The sequence below is a fragment of the Neopsephotus bourkii genome, unplaced genomic scaffold, assembly GCF_033783945.1.
Source record: "Neopsephotus bourkii isolate Nb327-2 ecotype Australia unplaced genomic scaffold, CSIRO-AGI_Nbou_v1 NB_217, whole genome shotgun sequence".
In the NCBI taxonomy this organism is placed as follows: domain Eukaryota; kingdom Metazoa; phylum Chordata; class Aves; order Psittaciformes; family Psittacidae; genus Neopsephotus; species Neopsephotus bourkii.
This window is the reverse complement of record NW_026900729.1, coordinates 11,998-30,926: the sequence shown is the minus strand read 5'-3', so window position 1 is coordinate 30,926 and position 18,929 is coordinate 11,998. Positions and strand designations below refer to the sequence as shown.

Here is an 18,929-nt window from a genome sequence, read left to right as displayed (position 1 = left end):
CTCCTGGACTTACTGGTGCTGCCCGGTGCCCTTATGATGAGGAGCTCCCAGCCAGGGTCCCCATGGAGTCTGTGCTGCAGACAAAGAGGCAGTGACCCTGGGGAGGTCCCCAGCCCCACACACCACCCTGCTGACAAGCAGGGACTGGGTTTTGATGACCACCTGGCTCTCATCCCAGTGCCCCTATGCAGGGCAGCTGCACCCTTGCACCCCACTGTGCTTCCTTCTCTCCTCCCAGGCACCTGTGCAGCTACCTGTGAATTAACCTCATTAGTGTCCTCAAGGAGCCCGTTGTTGCACTGCTCCCCCCTGTCTGTCGGTGCTTGCTTAGAGCCAGGATCCTGCTTTCATTGACATCCTGGCCTTTGGGGAGGCCCTTGTCACCCGCCGCTTCCAGGGTCACTCCAGCTCATTTCCTTTGTGTGCTCACCCGCTGGCTCCTCCATCACTGGGTGCACGTCTCCCAGCACCTGCCCTGGAAAAGGAGGGGAGAAGCGTTAGTCCCTTCTGTGCAACTCATTCCCGCTGTGGTTACTGACCCCCCATGGCACAACCGGGACTGCCCCGGCATTGTTGGACACTGTTGTGGTGATAGGAACAGTCAGGGCACGGTGCCACGCACACACAACCAGAGCAAACACAGACCCTGCTTCACTGACTCAGTCTCACCTCCTAAACCCGGCTTTTCTCAGCCAAAAAAAGGCACCAGGCACCAATGTGTGCGCTGTGGCGTAGTCCAGCAGTAACATCGGCAGTGCTATGGCACTTCCTGCTGCTGCTAAAACACCGATTGTGCTCCAAGTCTGCCAGCAGCTCTGGCACATACTGCATAGCACTGCACAAAACCAGGTTCTTGGAGGTGGATGGAGCCACTGCCGGTGCCCCTGAAGCACTGGGGGAGGGAAAGAACCAAACGGGAGGCAGTTGGGAAACGGTGAAGAGCCCAACGTTTATTTACAGTCATACAAAACCCCGGTGCTGCGCTGAGCCAGCGCCCTGCCGCGGACTGACGCTGCCAAAGGGGGAGTGAACCCCAAAAGGGGGAACTCGTGGTATAAAAGAGCGTGGGCTCTGCTCAGTGGCAATGACTGCCTGGGTTATAACCGATGCCAATTGAGACTGCAAAAGACGGCGCTACCACGCTATGGCGGGAGGGGACGGTGAACCACGCGCCCGGCACCCGCTTTCCAACCGTAAACACGGATCCTTCTAAAACAACTCCAAAAAAAGAGAAAGGAAAACGCAGCTAAAAAAGAACCGTCCTGCCCCTGGGGGCGAGAGCCAGACCCGAACCGAGCCGTGCCGCGGCGCACACAGCCTGCCCGCTGTCAGCGGCTCAGAGGCGGCGCTGGTAGCCCGAATGGACGCGTGCGGCGGGCAGGTAATCGCCGTAAGTGCCCGAGTACCGGGCGTAATCGGGGTGCGCTTCCGTGAGGCGGCGGTAATCCAGCGGGGACTTTGTTGGTGAGCGGCGGTACGCGAGCGGCGAGTCTGCTAAGCGCCGGTAATCTGAGAGGTCAGAGAGACGGCGCTCGGAGCCGTACCTGCTCAAGAGAAGAGACACGTGGTGAAGGAAGGGCAAAGCGCCCAAATCCACCACCAGCGGCCATCGCGTCCCGCACAGGGACACGCCGCAGCAGCGCAACACCGCCAGGCTGGCACTGGACGCAGATCAGACGCTGCAGGAAGCCCCACCGCCGGCTCGACCGCCCCAGGCGAAGCCCCATCCCCACCACCCTGGCACACAGCACCCACCCTTCCACACGCTGGAGCTGACACTAAGCCCCTAGCTGGGCACTGGCACCCACCGGGGTGGCACAGACCACACTGCATGGCCACCTGGTGCCTGGCCCGGCGCCGTACCTTTTAGCCATAGCGGAGGATTTTTTGTATGGGTCGTCGTAGGCGGCGCTGCGAGGTGGAGAGAGGCGGGTGCGCTCGTATGGCGGTGCGATGGCGGCCTGTGACAGGCCCAGGTAGGAGGCCGCGGGCTGCCCCAGCTGGCTCGGCCCGTCGTAGGCACTGCCCGGTTGGGCTCGGTAGGCAGCCGCCAGTGAGGCGGAGGAGGGCTGCTGCGCCGGGTAGGACGCCGCCATCGAGCCAGAGGGCTGCGGCCGGTACGCAGCCGTCAGTGGGGCCGACGCCTGCGCCTTGTAGGAGGCGTTGATGGCCTGGCTGCCATAAGCTGCCAGCGAGGAGCCCGCCTGGGCGCCGTAGGTGGCCGAGAGCGCGGTGACAGCAGACTGGCTGCCGTAGGAGGAGGGCAGGTTGGCGGTGGGCTGGGCACCATAGGCAGCAGAGTGACTGGCAACAGGCTGAGCACCATAGGGGGCCGAGAGTGCAGGTGCTGGCTGGGCGCCATACGAGACTGAGTGGCCGGGCACAGGCTGGTAAGCAGCAGCAGCATGACTGGCCACCGCCTGGGCACCGTAGGAGGTGATGTGTGTGGCCACGGCCTGCACGCCATAGGACGCAGAGAGCGTGGCACCAGGCTGTGCACCGTAGGCAGCAGCGTGGCCGTCTATGGGCTGCGCGCCGTAGCCAGCAGCAGGCTGGGTGCTGTAGGAGGCCACATGCGTGGCCACAGCCTGGACACCATAGGAGGCAGTGGGACCAGCAGCTGCTGGGGCACCGTAGGCAACAGCGGTGGCAGCCTGGGCGCTGTAGGAAGTGGGGTAGGCGGAGGCAGCCTGCGCCCCGTAGGAGGAGACAATGGTGGCGGACTGGACACCGTAGCCAGAGAGCTGGGAGGCGGCAGGCTGCGCGCCATAGGAGGCAGGGGCTTGGGCACCGTAGGAGCCAAGGGAGTTGGCGGTGGGCTGCGCACCAGAGGCACCGAGGGAGATGGAGGGCTGGGAGCGGTACGTAGCCCCCAGCGAGGCAGAGGGCTGGGTGCGGTAGGAAGCAGCCTGGCCGGTGGTGGGCTGCGGGCGATAGGCCACGCCGAGGGAGGCCGAGGGCTGGGCGCGGTACGTAGCCCCCAAGGAGGCCGAGGGCTGGGCGCGGTAAGTCGCAGGCTGTGCTGTCATGGGGAGCGTCACTGCCGCGTAGCCGGCGCGGGTCGGGGAGCGCCGGAGTGGGCTGCGATCTCTCCCAAAGTAAGAGGGGGAGACGGGCCTGGCCTGCGCCTCGAAAGCCTCGTACTTGCCGGCGCCGCCAGTGCCGAAGCGCTGCTGGTAATCGTACAGGGAGGAGGCGGCAGCGTAGCCGGCATTTGCGGCTGAGGGGAAGGCAGCGTCGGCCACCCGGCGCTGCTGGTCGAAGCCCTCGATCTTGGGCTGGAACTTCTCTCGGTATTCCAGGCCGATCCTCTTGGTCTTGTCCAGGCCGAGGGTGGGCGGCAGGGCCTGGCCTGCGCCCTTCTTCTGGACGTTGGTGGAGAGTTCCACGTTCACTCTGCGCCCCTTCACCTCCTTCCCGTTAAGGTTTTCGATGGCAACCTTTGCATCTGCTTCGTTCTCCATGTGAACAAATGCATAGTCTGATAAAGCAGCAGACAGAGGATTATCAGTGAGGGGGGGAGAAAAGACAATTTGTTACAGGGTTGAATGCTTAAGGAGCCTCATGGGGGCCATGGTGGCTCAGCAGCAGCAGGACAGGCACTGGGACGGGTTCCTCCAGCCCTGCTCTACTGCTCAGGCAGCAGAGACAGGACCACCTTCATTCGCTTCCACCCCACAATGGATCTGGGCACAGCCTAACACACCCAGCCTCCTGCTCAGTGGCCCCTGAACACCCCGGCACAGCTCTGGTTTGCTCTATTTCTCCCCGTTTTCACCTGCACCCCCACAGCTCAGCACCCTGCCCTGTGGCACCACAGCTCCTCCCTACCCATCTTCAACACATGGGCACCAAGCGCCCCGGGGGCCCGGCCAGGCAGTCCTGGCAGGAAGTGGAGCAAAGCCAGAGGAGGCCCCTGCCCACCGAGAGACATCAAGTCTCTGGCAGGAGAAAGAAAGTGGGAGAAGAGAGGCCAGGGAGGAGAGGCAGGGGATGAAGGAGAGGGAAGCACCCGAGCACAGCCTGCAGCACTGCACCCCGGGGCGAGCAGCACAACACGGCCTGGAAGCACAGAGTTGGTGAAAGGAGATGGAGAGCGAGGCAGGAGGGGGAGAAGCGGGACCCGGAGCGGCTGTGCCAGGTCTGCGGCGGTACAGCGCATCCCCCTCTGCCTGTCCCCTGGCACAGCTCTCACCACTGCACCGGGCCCACACCGGGCCCACGGGGTTCGGGCTCAGACGCCACCACAGCAGCCGGGGGGGTGTCCCTGTGGCACGACGGGTCCGGGAGGCCGGCACGGGGCTGAAGGGCATTCCTCCTGCAGCCATGGGCCAGGGGTCACCGTAACCGGTACCGCCGGTGACAGCGTATGGCCAGAAGGCTGCCGTATGGCTCAGCCAGGGCAGCCCAACCATGGGAGCGCAGCAAACCCCATCCCGGTACCTCAGACTCTGGCTAAACATCAGCACCGCTTCCCTTACCCCCTACACGACCCCCTCTGCTCCTCTTTGTCATCCCACCCCTTCCTGGCTCCCATCCCACATCCGGCAGCATCAGGAGGGGGACGTCTTCTCCCTGCACCCCCAACCCTCTCTGGTGAAACCCCACGAATCAGCCCCTGGCCAAGGGATTGCCAGAAGCTGCTGGCCCCAGTTTAGGGCAGTTTCTGATGGGCTCCGTTGGGAAGCTGTGACCTGGGACGAAAGAGCAAAGGCAACAACATCACCTCCCGCGAGGAGGAGCCGGCGGGGACAGGGCCCGGGGGGTGCCTCTGTGCCACGGGGCTGACACCGTCCCCCGGAGCACTCGGTGCTCGGGGGTCCCGGACCCGCGGTTTCACAGCGTGTTCCCTCTGTGCTTTGGCTCTGCCACCTCTGCGGATGGGAGCGCGACTGCTCCACGTGGGAGCGTGTTTGTGGAGGTGAAGCTGCGCTGGGAACAGCCGTGGAGGCGGCAGCGGGCAGGGGGTTAACCCCGCCTGGGAGGCGATGATGGAGGCCGCGGCCTGGCTGGAGCGAGCGCACCGGGGGCGGGGAGGGGGTGTGGGTTTAATGGGGCAGGGATCGGACGTGAGCAGCCCACAAGGGCTCGCCCGGCTCCGGCTGGGGCCGGGGGGTCGGCAGGAGGCCCCCGCCCCCTGCTCCGTGCGTGGCGCCGTCGCCAGATTGGGGAGGGGGCAGACGGAACACGGGTCACCCGAGCCGAGAGCGGGGCCGGAGCGGCTCCGAGCACGGAGGAGAGCGGCGAGCTAGCGGCGAGGGCTGCCCCAGGGGGGGCGAACGGGGCTGGAGCTGTGCGGAGCCCCGTCCGCGGCGGCGGGTCCGGTACCTTTCACCACGTCGCACTCGACCACGGTGCCGTACTGCTGGAAGAGCGAGCGCAGCTCGCCGCTGGTGCAGGCGGCAGACACGTTCCCCACGAAGATCTTGCAGGTGTTGGTGGGCCGGGGCCGGGAGGGCTCCACCACGATGCGGCGGCCGTGAAGTTGGTGCCCGTTGAGCTGGGAGATGGCGCGGGCCGCTGCCGCCTCATCACGGAGGTGCACGAACGCGAACTGCTTCATGAGGGCTATGCCGAGCACCGGCCCGGCCGTGCCGGCGAACAGCTCGCTCAGCTCCTCCGCCGTCGCCTCCTCGGGGACGTTGCCCACGAAGAGCTTCACGCCGGGGCGCATGGCGGCGGCGGCCGAGGGGAGGGAAGCGGAACGGAACCGAGCGGCGGCCGCACAAAATGGCGACGTCTCCTCAGCGCCGAGCGGGACGCGCCAACGAACACTGCCCCTGCGCAGCGGCTGCGCGCCTTCAGCACTGCGCATGCGCAACAATCACCCCCCCCCACCTGCCTGCCCCGCCCTCCTGCACAATGCCCCATAAGCCACGCCCCCGGGACCCCTCTTTGCTTTGGCCACGCCCCCTCTTAAAGGGGCCGCGGGATGCGCAGCGCCGAAAGCCGCGGGGACGAGCAGCCCCGGCCCCCCAACAAGCCACGGGGGCTGCAGAGCCAGTGAGCGTTTATTGATGGCCCGGGGCCGCTCCTAGAGGTGGGGGGCCGGGGCCGCTGTGGGGCTGGGAGCGGCCGTGGGGCTGGGGGCTGCTGTGGGGCTGGGGGCTGCTGTGGGGCTGGAGGCTCCTGTGGTCCGGTCCCGCTCCTCCCAGAGGGTGACGCCGTCGCAGGAGCAGACCCGCTTGGGGTTCTGGAAGAGCCCGGCTGCGCGGGCCACGACGCCGCAGGCCAGCCTGGGTGGGGGGGAAATGGGGGTCACGGGAGGTGAGCGCGTGAGCAGCTTCCCCTGACACCCCCCCCCCCCCAAGTGACCCCAAAGCACTTACCCCGGCCCCGAGTTCCCTGTCACCCGGGAGAGCGGGTGGGAGCCTCGGCCCAGGTCATCCTCACCCGCATCCACCACCACGGAGCGCCCGATGATGTCCCAGACCTGGCAGGACCCCCCAGAGCCGTAGGGATGGGGCTGGACCTCTCCCCACAGCTATGGGGCACAGCCCAACACCCCCCCCAGCCATAGAACTGGGGTCAGATACCCCCACAGCCATGTGGTGCAGTCTGGACCCCCACCATGGCCGTGGGTCCCCGCCTCACCTTCAGACGTGAATCCTCCATGCGGAAGCAGGCTCTGCCCTCAGCATCAGCCCAGATGTTCCCCAGGTCCCCGACGTGCTGCAGTGGGGTGAGGGGCTGTATTAGGGGGGCTCAGGGGGTGTCCAGGAGCCCCCCCCACAACCCCACGGCCGCTGACTCACCCGGTGCTGGTCCTGGGGTCCCCCATGGTGCTCCCCATCGGGGTTAAAGTGTTCCCCACAGCTGCAAAGAGGGGAGACACGGGGTGAGCCCTGGGTGCCAGCACCCCCACACCGGGGGGGGTTCCCGTGTGCCCCCCAGCCGCTGCCGTACCTGTCACAGGGCTGCGAGAGGTCCCCGAATTCATGGACGTGGAGCCCGTGGGGGCCCGGGGGGAGCCCATCGACGGCTCCGTCCACCAGGCACCGCGTGGGGGAGACCTGCAGGAACCGCACCAGACCCCGCACGGCGCCGGGGCCGGAGAGCGCGGCCACCGCCGCCCCCAGGCTCCCTGCGGGGGGGGGAAACATCAGCGCCCAAACCCCCCTCCCCGTGCCCCCCTCCAACACCCGAACCCGCACTCACCGGCCTCAGAGCCCCCCATTCCCTTCAGCACCGCGCGGCGCCCCGAGCGCTCCAGCAGCTCCCGCACCCGCTCCGCAGCCACCGTGGTCTCCACCAGCACCGACTGCGCCTCCGGCCGCAGCTCCAGCAGCCGCACGCCTGCGGGGGGCACCGGGTAACGGGGAGGGGGGCGGCTCGGAGCGGACGGACCCGCACTGGGAGCGGGGGACCGGGACTCACCGGGGGCTCCCTCCAGCGCTGCCCGCACGGCGTCTGCACAGCTCCCGCACCGCATCTGCACCGCGAACTCCAGCTGCGGGACGGGGGTCAGCACCCGTGAGGGGTCCTGCACCCCCTGAACTGCCCTGCGAGGGGTCCTGCACCCCCAAAACCGCTGTAAATGGGGCTCTGCACCCCTAGAACTGCCCTGCGAGGGGTCCTGCACCCCCAAAACCGCTGTAAATGGGGCTCTGCACCCCCAGAACTGCCCTGCGAGGGGTCCTGCACCCCCAAAACCGCTGTATATGGGGCTCTGCACCCCTAGAACTGCCCTGCGAGGGGTCCTGCACCCCCAAAACCGCTGTATATGGGGCTCTGCACCCCTAGAACTGCCCTGCGAGGGGTCCTGCACCCCCAAAACCGCTGTAAATGGGGCTCTGCACCCCTAGAACTGCTCTGCGAGGGGTCCTGCACCCCCAAAACCGCTGTAAATGGGGCTCTGCACCCCTAGAACTGCCCTGCGAGGGGTCCTGCACCCCCAAAACCGCTGTAAATGGGGCTCTGCACCCCTAGAACTGCCCTGCGAGGGGTCCTGCACCCCCAAAACCGCTGTAAATGGGGCTCTGCACCCCTGGAACTGCCCTGCGAGGGGTCCTGCACCCCAAAAACCGCTGTAAATGGGGCTCCGCACCCCTAGAACTGCCCTGCGAGGGGTCCTGCACCCCCAAAACCGCTGTAATTGGGGCTCTGCACCCCTAGAACTGCCCTGCGAGGGGTCCTGCACCCCTAAAACCGCTGTAAATGGGGCTCTGCACCCCTAGAACTGCCCTGCGAGGGGTCCTGCACCCCCAAAACCGCTGTAAATGGAGCTCTGCACCCCTAGAACTGCCCTGCGAGGCGTCCTGCACCCCCAAAACCGCTGTATATGGGGCTCTGCACCCCTAGAACTGCCCTGCGAGGGGTCCTGCACCCCAAAAACCACTGTAAATGGGGCTCTGCACCCCTAGAACTGCCCTGCGAGGGGTCCTGCACCCCCAAAACTGCTGTAATTGGGGCTCTGCACCCCTAGAACTGCCCTGCGAGGGGTCCTGTAGCCCCAAAACCGCTGTAATTGGGGCTCTGCACCCCTAGAACTGCTCTGCGACAGGTCCTGCACCCCCAAAACCGCTGTAAATGGAGCTCTGCACCCCTAGAACTGCCCTGCGAGGGGTCCTGCTCCCCCAAAACCGCTGTAAATGGGGCTCTGCACCCCTAGAACTGCTCTGCGACAGGTCCTGCACCCCCAAAACCGCTGTAAATGGAGCTCTGCACCCCTAGAACTGCCCTGCGAGGGGTCCTGCTCCCCCAAAACCGCTGTAAATGGGGCTCTGCACCCCTAGAACTGCCCTGAGAGGGGTCCTGCACCCCCAAACAGCTGTAAATGGGGCTCTGCACCCCTAGAACTGCCCTGCGAGGGGTCCTGCACCCCAAAAACCGCTGTAAGGCTCCGCACCCCACCCCGCGAGGGGTCCTGCACCCCTAGAACTGCCCTGCGAGGGGTACTGCACCCCCAAAACCGCTGTAAATGGGGCTCTGCACCCCTAGAACTGCCCTGCGAGGGGTCCTGCACCCCCAAAACCGCTGTAAATGGGGCTCTGCACCCCTAGAACTGCCCTGCGAGGGGTCCTGCACCCCCAAAACCGCTGTAAATGGGGCTCTGCACCCCTAGAACTGCCCTGTGAGGGGTCCTGCACCCCCAAAACAGCTGTAAATGGGGCTCTGCACCCCTAGAACTGCCCTGCGAGGGGTCCTGCACCCCAAAAACCGCTGTAAATGGGGCTCCGCACCCCTAGAACTGCCCTGCGAGGGGTCCTGCACCCCTAGAACTGCCCTGCGAGGGGTACTGCACCCCCAAAACCGCTGTAAATGGGGCTCTGCACCCCTAGAACTGCCCTGCGAGGGGTCCTGCACCCCCAAAACCGCTGTAAATGGGGCTCTGCACCCCTAGAACTGCCCTGTGAGGGGTCCTGCACCCCCAAAACAGCTGTAAATGGGGCTCTGCACCCCTAGAACTGCCCTGCGAGGGGCCTGCACCCCAAAAACCGCTGTAAATGGGGCTCCGCACCCCTAGAACTGCCCTGCGAGGGGTCCTGCACCCCTAGAGCTGCCCTGCGAGGGGTACTGCACCCCCAAAACCGCTGTAAATGGGGCTCTGCACCCCTAGAACTGCCCTGCGAGGGGTCCTGCACCGCCAAAACCGCTGTAAATGGGGCTCTGCACCCCTAGAACTGCCCTGCGAGGGGTCCTGCACCCCCAAAACCGCTGTAAACGGGGCTCTGCACCCCTAAAATTGCTCCTAAAGGCGTCCTGCACCCCTGAGCTGCTGTAACCGGGGCTCTGCACCCGTACAAGTGCTGTGCAAGAGGCTCTGCACTCCCAAAACCGCTGCAACCGGGGCTTGGCAACCCCTGAACTGCCCTGCGAGGGGTCCTGCACCCCCAAAACCACTGTAAATGGGGCTCTGCACTCCTAGAACTGCCCTGCGAGGGGTCCTGCAGCCCCTGAACTGCTGTAAATGCGGCTCTGCACTCCCAGAACTGCTGTGCAAGGGGTCCTGCACCCCCTAAACCATCCTGCAATGGGTCCTGCCCGCCCCGAACTGCTGTAACCGGGGCTCTGCACCCCTGAAACTGCTCTGGAAGGAGCCCTGCAGCACTGGAACTGCCCTGACAGGGGCTTTACACACCCAAAACTGCTGCAACCGGGGCTTTGCATCCCCTGAACTGCACTGAAAGACGTCTTGCACATCAAAACGGCCCTGAAAGGGGTCCTGCACCCCGTGAACTGCTGTAACCGGGGCGCTGCACCCCAAAACTGCTGCGCAAGAGGCTCTGCACCCCCAAAGCTCCTGTAACGGGGGGCTCTGCACCCCCAACCCCCGTGGCCCGGACGCTGCGCCCCCAAGCCCGGCTCCCGGGGTCCTTCACCCCAGCCCCGCATCCCCGGAGCGGCTCTGACCCGGCAGCTGCTCCCGCTCGCTCCCGGTTCCGCCATGGCCGTGGACTCTGCACCCGGAACCACTCGCGAGGGCCGCTGGGGCGCCCGGACCGCCATGGCGACGGACCGGAAGTGGGTTGGTCGGAAGGGGGAAGGATTTGTCGCTAGAACCACCTCCGGCGTGCTGTCGCCATGGCAACAGCGCCGTAGGCGGCAGGGCCGCACCGAGACACGGGGGGGGCTTGGGGGGATCACGAGCGAAGGGGTCCCCATAGGGGGGTGCACAGCGCTTTTGGGGCCCTGATCCTCACCCCTCCGCCGCGGTGCTGGGCTGGGCCATGGGCGGGGACGAGAGCAAGGCCCCCTCCCCAGCGAGCGCCTGCGGCTCCAGTAGGAGGCTCCGGTTGAACCGGCAGCGACCGCCGCGGACCTGCTCCCCCACGGCCCAGGGACCCCCGGCGGCGGCAGCAGGAGCCCGGCCTCCGCTTCGATGATGACCTCGAGTTCAGCTCCGGCTTCCTCCACTGTTTCCCACCTGTGTAGTGAGGAGAAACCGGTGGGAGCCACGGAGCTGCACCGGGAGCCGGTACCGGCATCAATGGAGCCGTGTGGGAAGGGAGGTGGAAGCCGGGGCTGCCGGACCATGCACCGGTGGAGCCGGAGCAGCTGCAGAGCCGCCTGCACCGGCTCTGGGCCATGCTGGGCGTCCCGGAGCACGCGAGGCTGGCGATGGCGGTGACGTTCTGCACCGGTGAGGCCCTGGCGCTGCTGGAGGCGGCAGCCGATGGGGTCCTGCGGTGGGAGCCGCTGCTGGCCCGGCTGCAGGAGCACGGCCCCGACCCCGGCGGCGGTAACGGCGCTGGCCCGCTGCGAGGAGCGGCTCGTGGAGGCGTTCCGGTACCTACGGGAGGGCTTCGAGCATGCGGTGACGCTCCTGGACCGACCCTGCAGTGAGAAAATGCGGCGGGACGTGGTGGAGGTGCTTTACCGGCTGCAGCAGCGCCGGCGTGCCGCGGCTCTCCCTGCTGCCCTGGGGGGGGGCCTGCACCGGAACCCTAGGGGCTGAAGTGCCAGGGTGTCAATAAAGCACCAGAGGGGGTGTTGTGGGGTGTCCCCCTCTTCTGGGGGATCCCAGCACCCCCAGTCCAGGCACAACTACTCCAAAAATACATTTATTCACCCCGAAACAACAGTGATATGGGGGGGGGAAGGAGAGGTCAGAGCTGAACAGGTGGCATGGCAGCTCCTGAAGGGACAGGCACCCCCCTCTTTTTCCTTGTAGGGGACAAAGGACCCCCCTCACAACAAACAGGGGGACCCCCTTCTTGTAGGGAGCGGGGATCTCCCCCCACAGCAAAAAAGGGAAGCCCCATGTTATAGGGAATTGGGACCCCTTTCTCGCTGGGAATGGGGGGAACATTCCCCACAGCACAGGGGGAGAAAGGGGACCCCCTTCTTTATCCTTGTAGGGAATGGGGGGACACCCCTTATCGCAAACAGGGGAACTCCCATCCTTGCAAAGAATGGGGACACCCCTCTTCTAGCAGGGGATGGTGTCGGCCCCATGCAGGGGCTCCTCCCCACTCTCACGTCCCCCAGAACCAGTGGCCAACACAAAGCCAGGCTCAGGTGTCCCCAAGAGGGACAGAGCCCCCCCAGATCTTATGGGGGGGGGGGTCTCAGCCGAGCCCGTCCTTGACCTGCTGCACGATGCGCGCCCGCACGGCCCGGGCCTCGCTGGAGATGTGCCCTGGGGGTGCTGGCAGCGGGAGCTCGGGCTCAGTTTCGGGGGGGGGGCTCCCCTCGGGCAGCTCCAGGGGCATGCGCCTGCGCAGGGCGATGTTGTGCAGGATGCAGCAAGCTAAGAAGATCTGGCAGACCTTCTGGGGAGCGTACTGCAGGCACCCCCGGCCCTTGTCCAGGCAGCGGAACCGCAGCCGCAGCAGTGCCAGCGTCCGCCGCAGCGCTGCCAGCGCCTGGTGGTGCAGGGCGTTGTAGCGCTCCTCGGCCGCGCCGCGGGGTGCAGCGATCGGGGTCATCAGCCACGGCTTCAGCGGGTAGCTCCGGTCACCTGCGGGGGGGGACACGGGGGTCACACGGGTGGGGGGACCCCCATGGGGGGTGATGTGGGGTGAGGGGCTGGGGGACATCCATGTACCCGCTGGGGTTTGGGGGTTCTCTGGGTCTGAGGGTTGCATCCAGACCCTCAAGTCACCCCTGAGACCCCCCCCCCCAGGTCATCCCCAGATACTCAGGTCTCAACTGAGAGAGAAAACCCTCTGCTGGTCCCCAGACCCATAGGGCTCCCCACACTTATGCGGCTTCCCTAGACCTGCAAATCACCCCCTGTCACTGCAGACCCCAGATCATCCCTGAGACCTTCCGGTCACCCCTAAACCCCCCAGATCCCCAACCCCCCCCCGACCACCCCCTTGCCCCACACCTCACCCAGCAGCCAGGCACCATCAGGCCGAGCCCCCTCCAGCAGCCGAGCCAAGGCCGAGTTCTCCAGGACGGCGGCGTTGGGGCAAGACCCAGGGAATTTGGCCACGACGTTGGTGATGGTGCCGGCGGCGTCGCACACCACCTGCATGTTCATGGAGTGGTAGTTGCCAGCGTTCCGGTACGCGGGCTCGTTCTCGGAGGGCGCCCGCAGCGCCACGTGCATGCTGCCCACCAGGCCCAGCACCCCGGGGAAGGCACCGGCGGCCGTGCCGGTGAGCCCCGGTGTCGGGAAGGTGATGTACCGCGCCGCCCGCCGCTGCAGAGCCTCCAGGAACTGCGCCAGGCAGTTGGACATGGCCGACTGGCTGATGCCGGTGCTGTCGCGCGTGGCCGTCTGGAAGGAGCCGGACGCCAGGAAGGTGAGGGCGGACGTTACCTTGACGGCCACCGGCAGCGCGTGGCTGCGGCCCGTCAGGCTCTCCAGGTCGGCGCCCAGCTCACGGCACAGCCCCGCGATGGCGGCTTTGTCCAGCCGGTACCGCCGCAGCACCTGCTCCTCGCTCAGGTCCAGGAAGGAACAGCGCGCCCGGTACACCCGGTGCTCGGGGTAGAACCGGCGGCGACGGCCCCGCTTGCGGCGGGGTGATGGGAGCAGGCCGGGCCCCCCAACGGGACCGGCCGGGGCCGCCTCCCCTGCCCCGCCACTGCGCTCCCGCACACGCCGCAGCAGCAGCACCGAGTCCGACATGGCCCGGGGCGGGGCCAAGGCGGGAGGGGCGGGGCTAAGGGCCGAAAGCGAATGGGTGCTGCGTAGAGAGGGGCGTGGCCCTAGGGGGCTGTGTCTATGAAAAGGGGCGTGACATCGGTTAAAGAGACGGCGCGCTAAAAAAGGGGGCGTGGTTTGGTGGGGCGGGGCCTATCGGAGAGGAAGGGCTCCGATGGAAAAGGGGCGGGGCAGAGTCCGGGGGGTCCCGTTCCGGTCCCAGTCGCGCCCCGGTAGTGGCGGGGCCGCGGGTCCCGGTCAGGGCGCGTACTCCCGGTGAGCCCCGCGTGCCCCCGCTGCCTGCGCGCTCCGCCCGGCCCCGGCCCCGGTCCCGCTGACCCCGCTCCTCCGCTGCGGCCGCTCCGACCCCGCCGGGCTCCGCAGCAATGCCAGGCCAAAGCCCCGCCCCCCCGCCGCGATTGGCCACCGTTGCCGTCACGTGCTAGGAAAAGCCCCGCCTCCGGCGGGCCGAGACACGCGATTGGCAGGCAGGGTGGGCAGGCGCGCACCGACGGTGACGTCATCCGGAGCGGCATCTCCGCGGAGCCCCGCTGCGGCTCGGCCAATCGTTTGGCTCTATCCGAACCATCTCCGCCAATCAACATGCGAGGTGGGCGGGACGAGGAGCGAAGGTGGAGTCGGGGCAGTCGCCATTTTGTCGCCGTCACCGTCCCGCCGAGGGGGAGCGCGGGGCCGCGGTGAGAGCCGGGACGGGGCCGGGGGGAGCGGGGCGGGAGCCGGGGCCTCGGGGAGGGGGGGTTCAAGCTCCGGGGTGCCCAGGGGCGTCCGTCGGGATCCCGGGCCCTGCGGTGCCTCCCGCCCGGTGCGAGCAGCGGAGGGTCCCGGCCTGAGGCGGGAGCTCGGTGGAGCCACCCGGTGAGACGCGGCCCCCCCCATCGTGTCAGGGTGTTCGAGATGGTGAAGCTGTTCATCGGGAACCTGCCGCGGGAGGCGACGGAGCAGGAGATCCGCGCCCTGTTCGAGCAGTACGGGAAGGTGCTGGAGTGCGACATCATCAAGAACTACGGCTTCGTGCACATCGAGGACAAGACGGCGGCCGAGGACGCCATCCGGAACCTGCACCACCACAAGCTGCACGGCGTCTGCATCAACGTGGAGGCCAGCAAGAACAAGAGCAAGGCCTCCACCAAGCTGCACGTGGGCAACATCAGCCCCGCCTGCACCAACCTGGAGCTGCGGGCCAAGTTCGAGGAGTACGGCCCCGTCATCGAGTGCGACATCGTCAAGGATTACGCCTTCGTGCACATGGAGCGGGCGGAGGACGCGGTGGAGGCCATCCGCGGGCTGGACAACACCGAGTTCCAAGGTGATCCGGGCTGGGAGCGCCGGGCTGAGCCCGGGGGAAGCGGGGTCGGGTGGGAGCGGAGCGGGCAGGGGGCGCTCCCGCTCTGGGGTTGCTCCGCGAGGGGTTTCCATGGACACGGAGCTTGATCCGCGCCGCCGCTCCCCAGGCGGTGCCTGAAGCCGTGAGGGGAAAGCGGCTCCCGGCGGGCGAGCGTCCGATGTGCGGCTGCAGGGAGCGCCATGGCCCAGCCCCGGTGTTCGCGCTGTCCCCGGGGCTGCTGTCCTGGGGCTCGGCCTCGCTGTGTTTTGTAGGGAAAAGAGGAGATTCGTCCACAAAAGGGCCCGTTGGGTGCCAGTTCTGCAGCCAGGGCCTTGTGGTGCAGCCAGGACCTGCAGGGCTGTTTGTGCCGCCTCAGGCTGGCAATGCGGGGCGAGAAAAAGGGGGGTAGAGGGCAAATTGGAGCCAGGGAAGCGCAGGCAGCACCGGTGCTGGGCGGACAGTGCCCAGCAGTGCTGCATTGGAGTGTTCCGTGTCCGGGTGCTGCCGGCGCAGCTCATGGTGACCCCCTGGATGTGGCTCCCTCCCTGCCCGCAGTGGTGTCGGGATTCAGGGACATGGCGCCGGCCGCGCTCCTGGTGCTGGGGTTAACGGGAGCCTCTCCCCTCTCGCGTCTCTCTCCTCAAGGCAAGCGGATGCGCGTGCAGCTCTCCACCAGCCGCCTGCGGACGGCGCCCGGGATGGGAGACAAGAGCGGCTGCTACCGCTGCGGGAAGGAAGGGCACTGGTCTAAGGAGTGCCCGGTAGATCGCCCGGGGCAAGTGGCGGACTTTGCCGAGGCCTATAACGAGCAGTACGGAGCCGTGCGCACTCCCTACACCGCGGGCTATGGGGAGACCGTGTATTACGATGAGGCCTACGGCGGGATGGCCGACTACTACAAGCGCTACCGCGTCCGCTCCTACGCCACGGCCTCTGCGTACGACGCCTACGCGGAGCAGACCATGGCCCAGTACTCCCAGTATGCCCAGTACTCCCAGGTCCAGTCCTCGGCCATGGCCGCCACCACAGCCATGGCCAGTCGCATCCCCACCACCTTAGACGCGTACGATAGAGCTCTGCTGCCGACCCCGAGCGCGGCGGCCGCCGTCGCCGCCGCTGCCGCCACCGCTGCCGCGGCGGCCGCCTCCTCCACCTATTACACCCGGGATAGAAGCCCCCTGCGCCGCACGGCCGCTGCGGCCACCACCGTCGGAGAGGCGTACACGTACGAGCGTGGGCAGCTGTCGCCGGTCTCCTCGGTGGCCCGGGCCTCCCTCTACGACCTGCAGCGGTTCGAGCGGGACCCCTATGGGGAGCGAGCGCGGTACTCTGCCTTTTGAGCCATAGGTGAGCGCCGCAGGAGCCCCGGTGCTACCGACGGCGGAGCTCGGCTCCCACCCGCTGCTGCCAGCGTTCACTGGGGACGCTCGGTGGATACCGGGCACCGCGGCGGCCGTCAGGGCCTGTCCAGTGGTGCCGGTGCTGGCCGGTAACGGCTCTTCCCCCGGCAGGAGGCACCGCCGCGGTGGAGCACCGCGGAGCATTGGGGATGCGCCGCTGCTGCCGGAGCCCCCCTCCCTGGGACGCCGCCGCGTCAGGTCAGACGTGTCCCGGGCCGCCGCCGCCGTCACCGCCACCACCGCGCTCCCTCTCCCGTCACCGGGGCCGCGGGGGGGAGAACGCGGACCCCCCCCTCCTCTCGCACCGGAGCGGGCGTCGTCGCCACCGTCACCGCCGCGTCCCCGTCTGTCCGACCGTTCCGCCCCCAGCTCCGCCGGAGGCCCCGGCCCCCCTCTCACCTCTCTGCTCTCTTCCAGGTCCGGCAGCCTCGGACGGAGCCCGTGAGCCCCCTTTTTGTACGGAGATTCCCCCTCACCCCCCCTGGGGCTTTGCTGCCCCTTCCCTATGGATGGGGACCCCCCCATACCCCCCTTTCCCTCCAGGGGGGTCCCCCCTCACCCTTTTCCCCCCATTTTCCAGCAAAATAAAGGTTTTCACTGACTCTCCTTGTCCGCTTGGTCTTTTCGGGGGGGTGGGGGCGGGGGTCACCTCAGGACAAGCCTTAGGTTGGGGACCCCCTTCCATGCGGAACCATCGTGGCCGCTCAGGGGAGCCACTCGGCCCCGTTTCGGTCTCGGACCCTTTTCTGCGCCCGCGCTCTTTTGTTTCCGCCCGGACTCTCGTTGCCGTTCAGGCTCCTGCGTCGTGACGTCACTTCCGGCGCGTCGCCGTCTCCTCAGCGACCATGGCGCTGAACGCGGGTGCGGGCGCCTGCGACCGCGCCCCCCCCCCTCCCCTCGGGACCCTCCCGTTCCCCCCCCCCCTTCCTTCCCCCTCCCCGGGACCCTCCCGTTTTCCCCCCCTTCCCCTCCCCTCCCCCCCCGTTGTCTCCGGTAACCGGTTTCCCCTCCTTTATCCGTGTCCCGCAGGCGCGGAGCCGGCCCCGGCCGCGGCGGAGCTGGAGGCCCGGCGGGAGCGGCAGGAGTGGGTCAGCCGCGCCATGGGGCAGCTGCTGCTGCGGGGGTACCGGATGCTGGGCCGGTGCTGCCCCCACTGCGGGGTGCGCGATGGGGTGAACCGGCGTGGGGGGCAGCGTGTACGGGGCTGGGAACCGGGTTATGGGGTGGGAATGGAACCTGTGGGGGTGTGATCGAGGCTGTGGGGCTGGGTTGGGCGCTGTGGGGCTGGATCGGGGTCTGTGGGGCTGGGTTGGGGTCTGTGGGGCTGGAGTCGGGGCTGTGGGGCTGGATTGGGGTCTGTGGGGCTGGATTGGGGTCTGTGGGGCTGGATCGGGGTCTGTGGGGCTGGGTTGGGGGCTGTGGGGCTGGATTCGGGGCTGTGGGGCTGGCTTGGGGTCTGTGGAGCTGGATTCGGGGCTGTGGGGCTGGGTTCGAGGCTGTGGGGCTGGATTCGGGGCTGTGGGGCTGGGTTTGGAGCTTTGGGGCTGGATTCGGGGCTGTGGGGCTGGATTCGGGGCTATGGGGCTGGATTCGGAGCTGTGGGGCTGGGTTTTTGGCTCTAGGGCGGGACTGTGGTTGGGGCTGTGGGGCTGGGAGTGGGGCTATGGGGCTGCCGAGGCTGTACTGACTCCCCCCTTTGCCATGTGCCCCTCTTCCACCCCCCTCCAGACCATCCTGCTGCAGGACAAGGACCAGAAGCTCCATTGCGTGTCCTGCCAGGACCGGGACTTCGATGGCAGCCCTGGTGGGGCTGGGAATGGGGCTGGGAATGGGGCTGATGGAGCCAGGGATGGGGATGGGAGGCTGGGAATGGAGCTGGGAATGGGGCTGATGGAGCCAGGGATGGGGATGGGAGGCTGGGAATGGAGCTGGGAATGGGGCTGATGGAGCCAGGGACAGGAATGGGGGAGTGGGGATGGAGCTGGGAATGGGGCTGATGGAGCCAGGGATGGGGATGGGAGGCTGAGAATGGGGCTGATGGGGCTAGGGACAGGAATGGGAGGCTGGGAATGGAGCTGGGAATGGGGCTGATGGAGCCAGGGATGGGGATGGGAGGCTGGGAATAGGGGTGGGGATGGAGCTGGTTATGAACATGGTCTGGGGATGAGGTTGATGGGGGTGGGAGGCTGAGAAAGGGGGGGTTGGGGGGCTGGGAATGATGGCTTGGGAATGGGGTCCTTTGGACAGGCTTGAGGAGCCTGGGAATGGGGCTTGGGGGGGGGTCTCACCCTTCCCTCCCTCCCGCAGCACCGGAGCCCACAACCGCCTCATCCCCACCCCCCCAGCGCCACGCGGCTCCCCCCCGGCCCGAGCACTGCGAGGGGGCCGCAACGGGGTTACGGGGAGCGCCCCCCCCCGGCCCCCCCGAGGCGGCGGCGGTGGCCTTGGCGCGCGCGGCCGTGCTGGACAAACTGGGCTGGGCTGCGCGGGAGCTGCCCCGCACCGCATCCACCGAGGGCAGCGCCCAGCTCTGCGCCCTGGTGCGCGCCTGCGCCGAGGCGCTGGGGGGGCTGCAGGCGCTCGCCCCCCCCGGCAGCCCCCCATAAACGCTCTGACAAGCGCAGCAGCCTGCCCTGCGTCCCAC

At 67.5% G+C, this 18,929-nt stretch overlaps 5 protein-coding genes across 10 annotated transcripts; 2 read left to right on the top strand and 3 right to left on the bottom strand.

Annotated features, from left to right (window-relative positions):
• Positions 1–263: 263 nt before the first annotated feature.
• RBM14 (RNA binding motif protein 14) lies at positions 264–5,826 on the bottom strand. 3 transcript variants are annotated; one of them, XM_061344436.1, is made up of 3 exons: positions 5,329–5,826; positions 1,864–3,481; positions 931–1,544 (listed from the first exon to the last, which is right to left on the bottom strand). In XM_061344436.1, the coding sequence occupies exons 1-3, from the start codon at positions 5,813–5,815 to the stop codon at positions 1,337–1,339; spliced, it is 2,313 nt and encodes a 770-aa protein (XP_061200420.1). In that variant the 5' UTR covers positions 5,816–5,826; the 3' UTR covers positions 931–1,336. The 3 variants fall into 3 exon arrangements, with proteins under 3 accessions (XP_061200421.1, XP_061200420.1, XP_061200422.1); XM_061344437.1 differs by lacking the exons at positions 931–1,544; positions 1,864–3,481 and adding an exon at positions 264–475; XM_061344438.1 differs by lacking the exon at positions 1,864–3,481 and having other exon boundaries at positions 1,345–1,544.
• Positions 5,827–5,993: 167 nt separating this feature from the next.
• Positions 5,994–10,504, bottom strand: CCS (copper chaperone for superoxide dismutase). 2 transcript variants are annotated; one of them, XM_061344424.1, is made up of 8 exons: positions 10,354–10,503; positions 7,378–7,450; positions 7,159–7,296; positions 6,907–7,084; positions 6,756–6,816; positions 6,595–6,672; positions 6,330–6,433; positions 5,994–6,236 (listed from the first exon to the last, which is right to left on the bottom strand). In XM_061344424.1, the coding sequence occupies exons 1-8, from the start codon at positions 10,447–10,449 to the stop codon at positions 6,035–6,037; spliced, it is 930 nt and encodes a 309-aa protein (XP_061200408.1). In that variant the 5' UTR covers positions 10,450–10,503; the 3' UTR covers positions 5,994–6,034. The 2 variants fall into 2 exon arrangements, with proteins under 2 accessions (XP_061200408.1, XP_061200409.1); XM_061344425.1 differs by lacking the exon at positions 6,330–6,433 and having other exon boundaries at positions 10,354–10,504.
• Positions 10,505–11,726: 1,222 nt separating this feature from the next.
• LOC133207495 (putative nuclease HARBI1) lies at positions 11,727–13,556 on the bottom strand. The gene is made up of 2 exons (XM_061344461.1): positions 12,781–13,556; positions 11,727–12,403 (listed from the first exon to the last, which is right to left on the bottom strand). Exons 1-2 carry the CDS (start codon positions 13,523–13,525, stop codon positions 12,012–12,014), a joined length of 1,137 nt encoding a protein of 378 aa, XP_061200445.1. The 5' UTR covers positions 13,526–13,556; the 3' UTR covers positions 11,727–12,011.
• Positions 13,557–14,077: 521 nt separating this feature from the next.
• On the top strand, positions 14,078–16,886 carry LOC133207494 (RNA-binding protein 4B-like). Of its 2 annotated transcripts, XR_009724055.1 has the most exons (5): positions 14,078–14,238; positions 14,446–14,867; positions 15,531–16,232; positions 16,397–16,483; positions 16,703–16,886. XR_009724055.1 is itself a non-coding variant. In XM_061344460.1 (4 exons), exons 1-3 carry the CDS (start codon positions 14,144–14,146, stop codon positions 16,223–16,225), a joined length of 1,212 nt encoding a protein of 403 aa, XP_061200444.1. In that variant the 5' UTR covers positions 14,078–14,143; the 3' UTR covers positions 16,226–16,232; positions 16,397–16,886. The 2 variants fall into 2 exon arrangements, 1 of the variants encoding a protein (XP_061200444.1); XM_061344460.1 differs by having other exon boundaries at positions 16,397–16,886.
• Positions 16,887–17,064: 178 nt separating this feature from the next.
• ZNRD2 (zinc ribbon domain containing 2) lies at positions 17,065–18,908 on the top strand. 2 transcript variants are annotated; one of them, XM_061344435.1, is made up of 4 exons: positions 17,065–17,146; positions 17,315–17,373; positions 18,014–18,089; positions 18,593–18,908. In XM_061344435.1, exons 1-4 carry the CDS (start codon positions 17,131–17,133, stop codon positions 18,889–18,891), a joined length of 450 nt encoding a protein of 149 aa, XP_061200419.1. In that variant the 5' UTR covers positions 17,065–17,130; the 3' UTR covers positions 18,892–18,908. The 2 variants fall into 2 exon arrangements, with proteins under 2 accessions (XP_061200419.1, XP_061200418.1); XM_061344434.1 differs by having other exon boundaries at positions 17,315–17,445.
• The last annotated feature ends 21 nt before the right edge of the window (positions 18,909–18,929 follow it).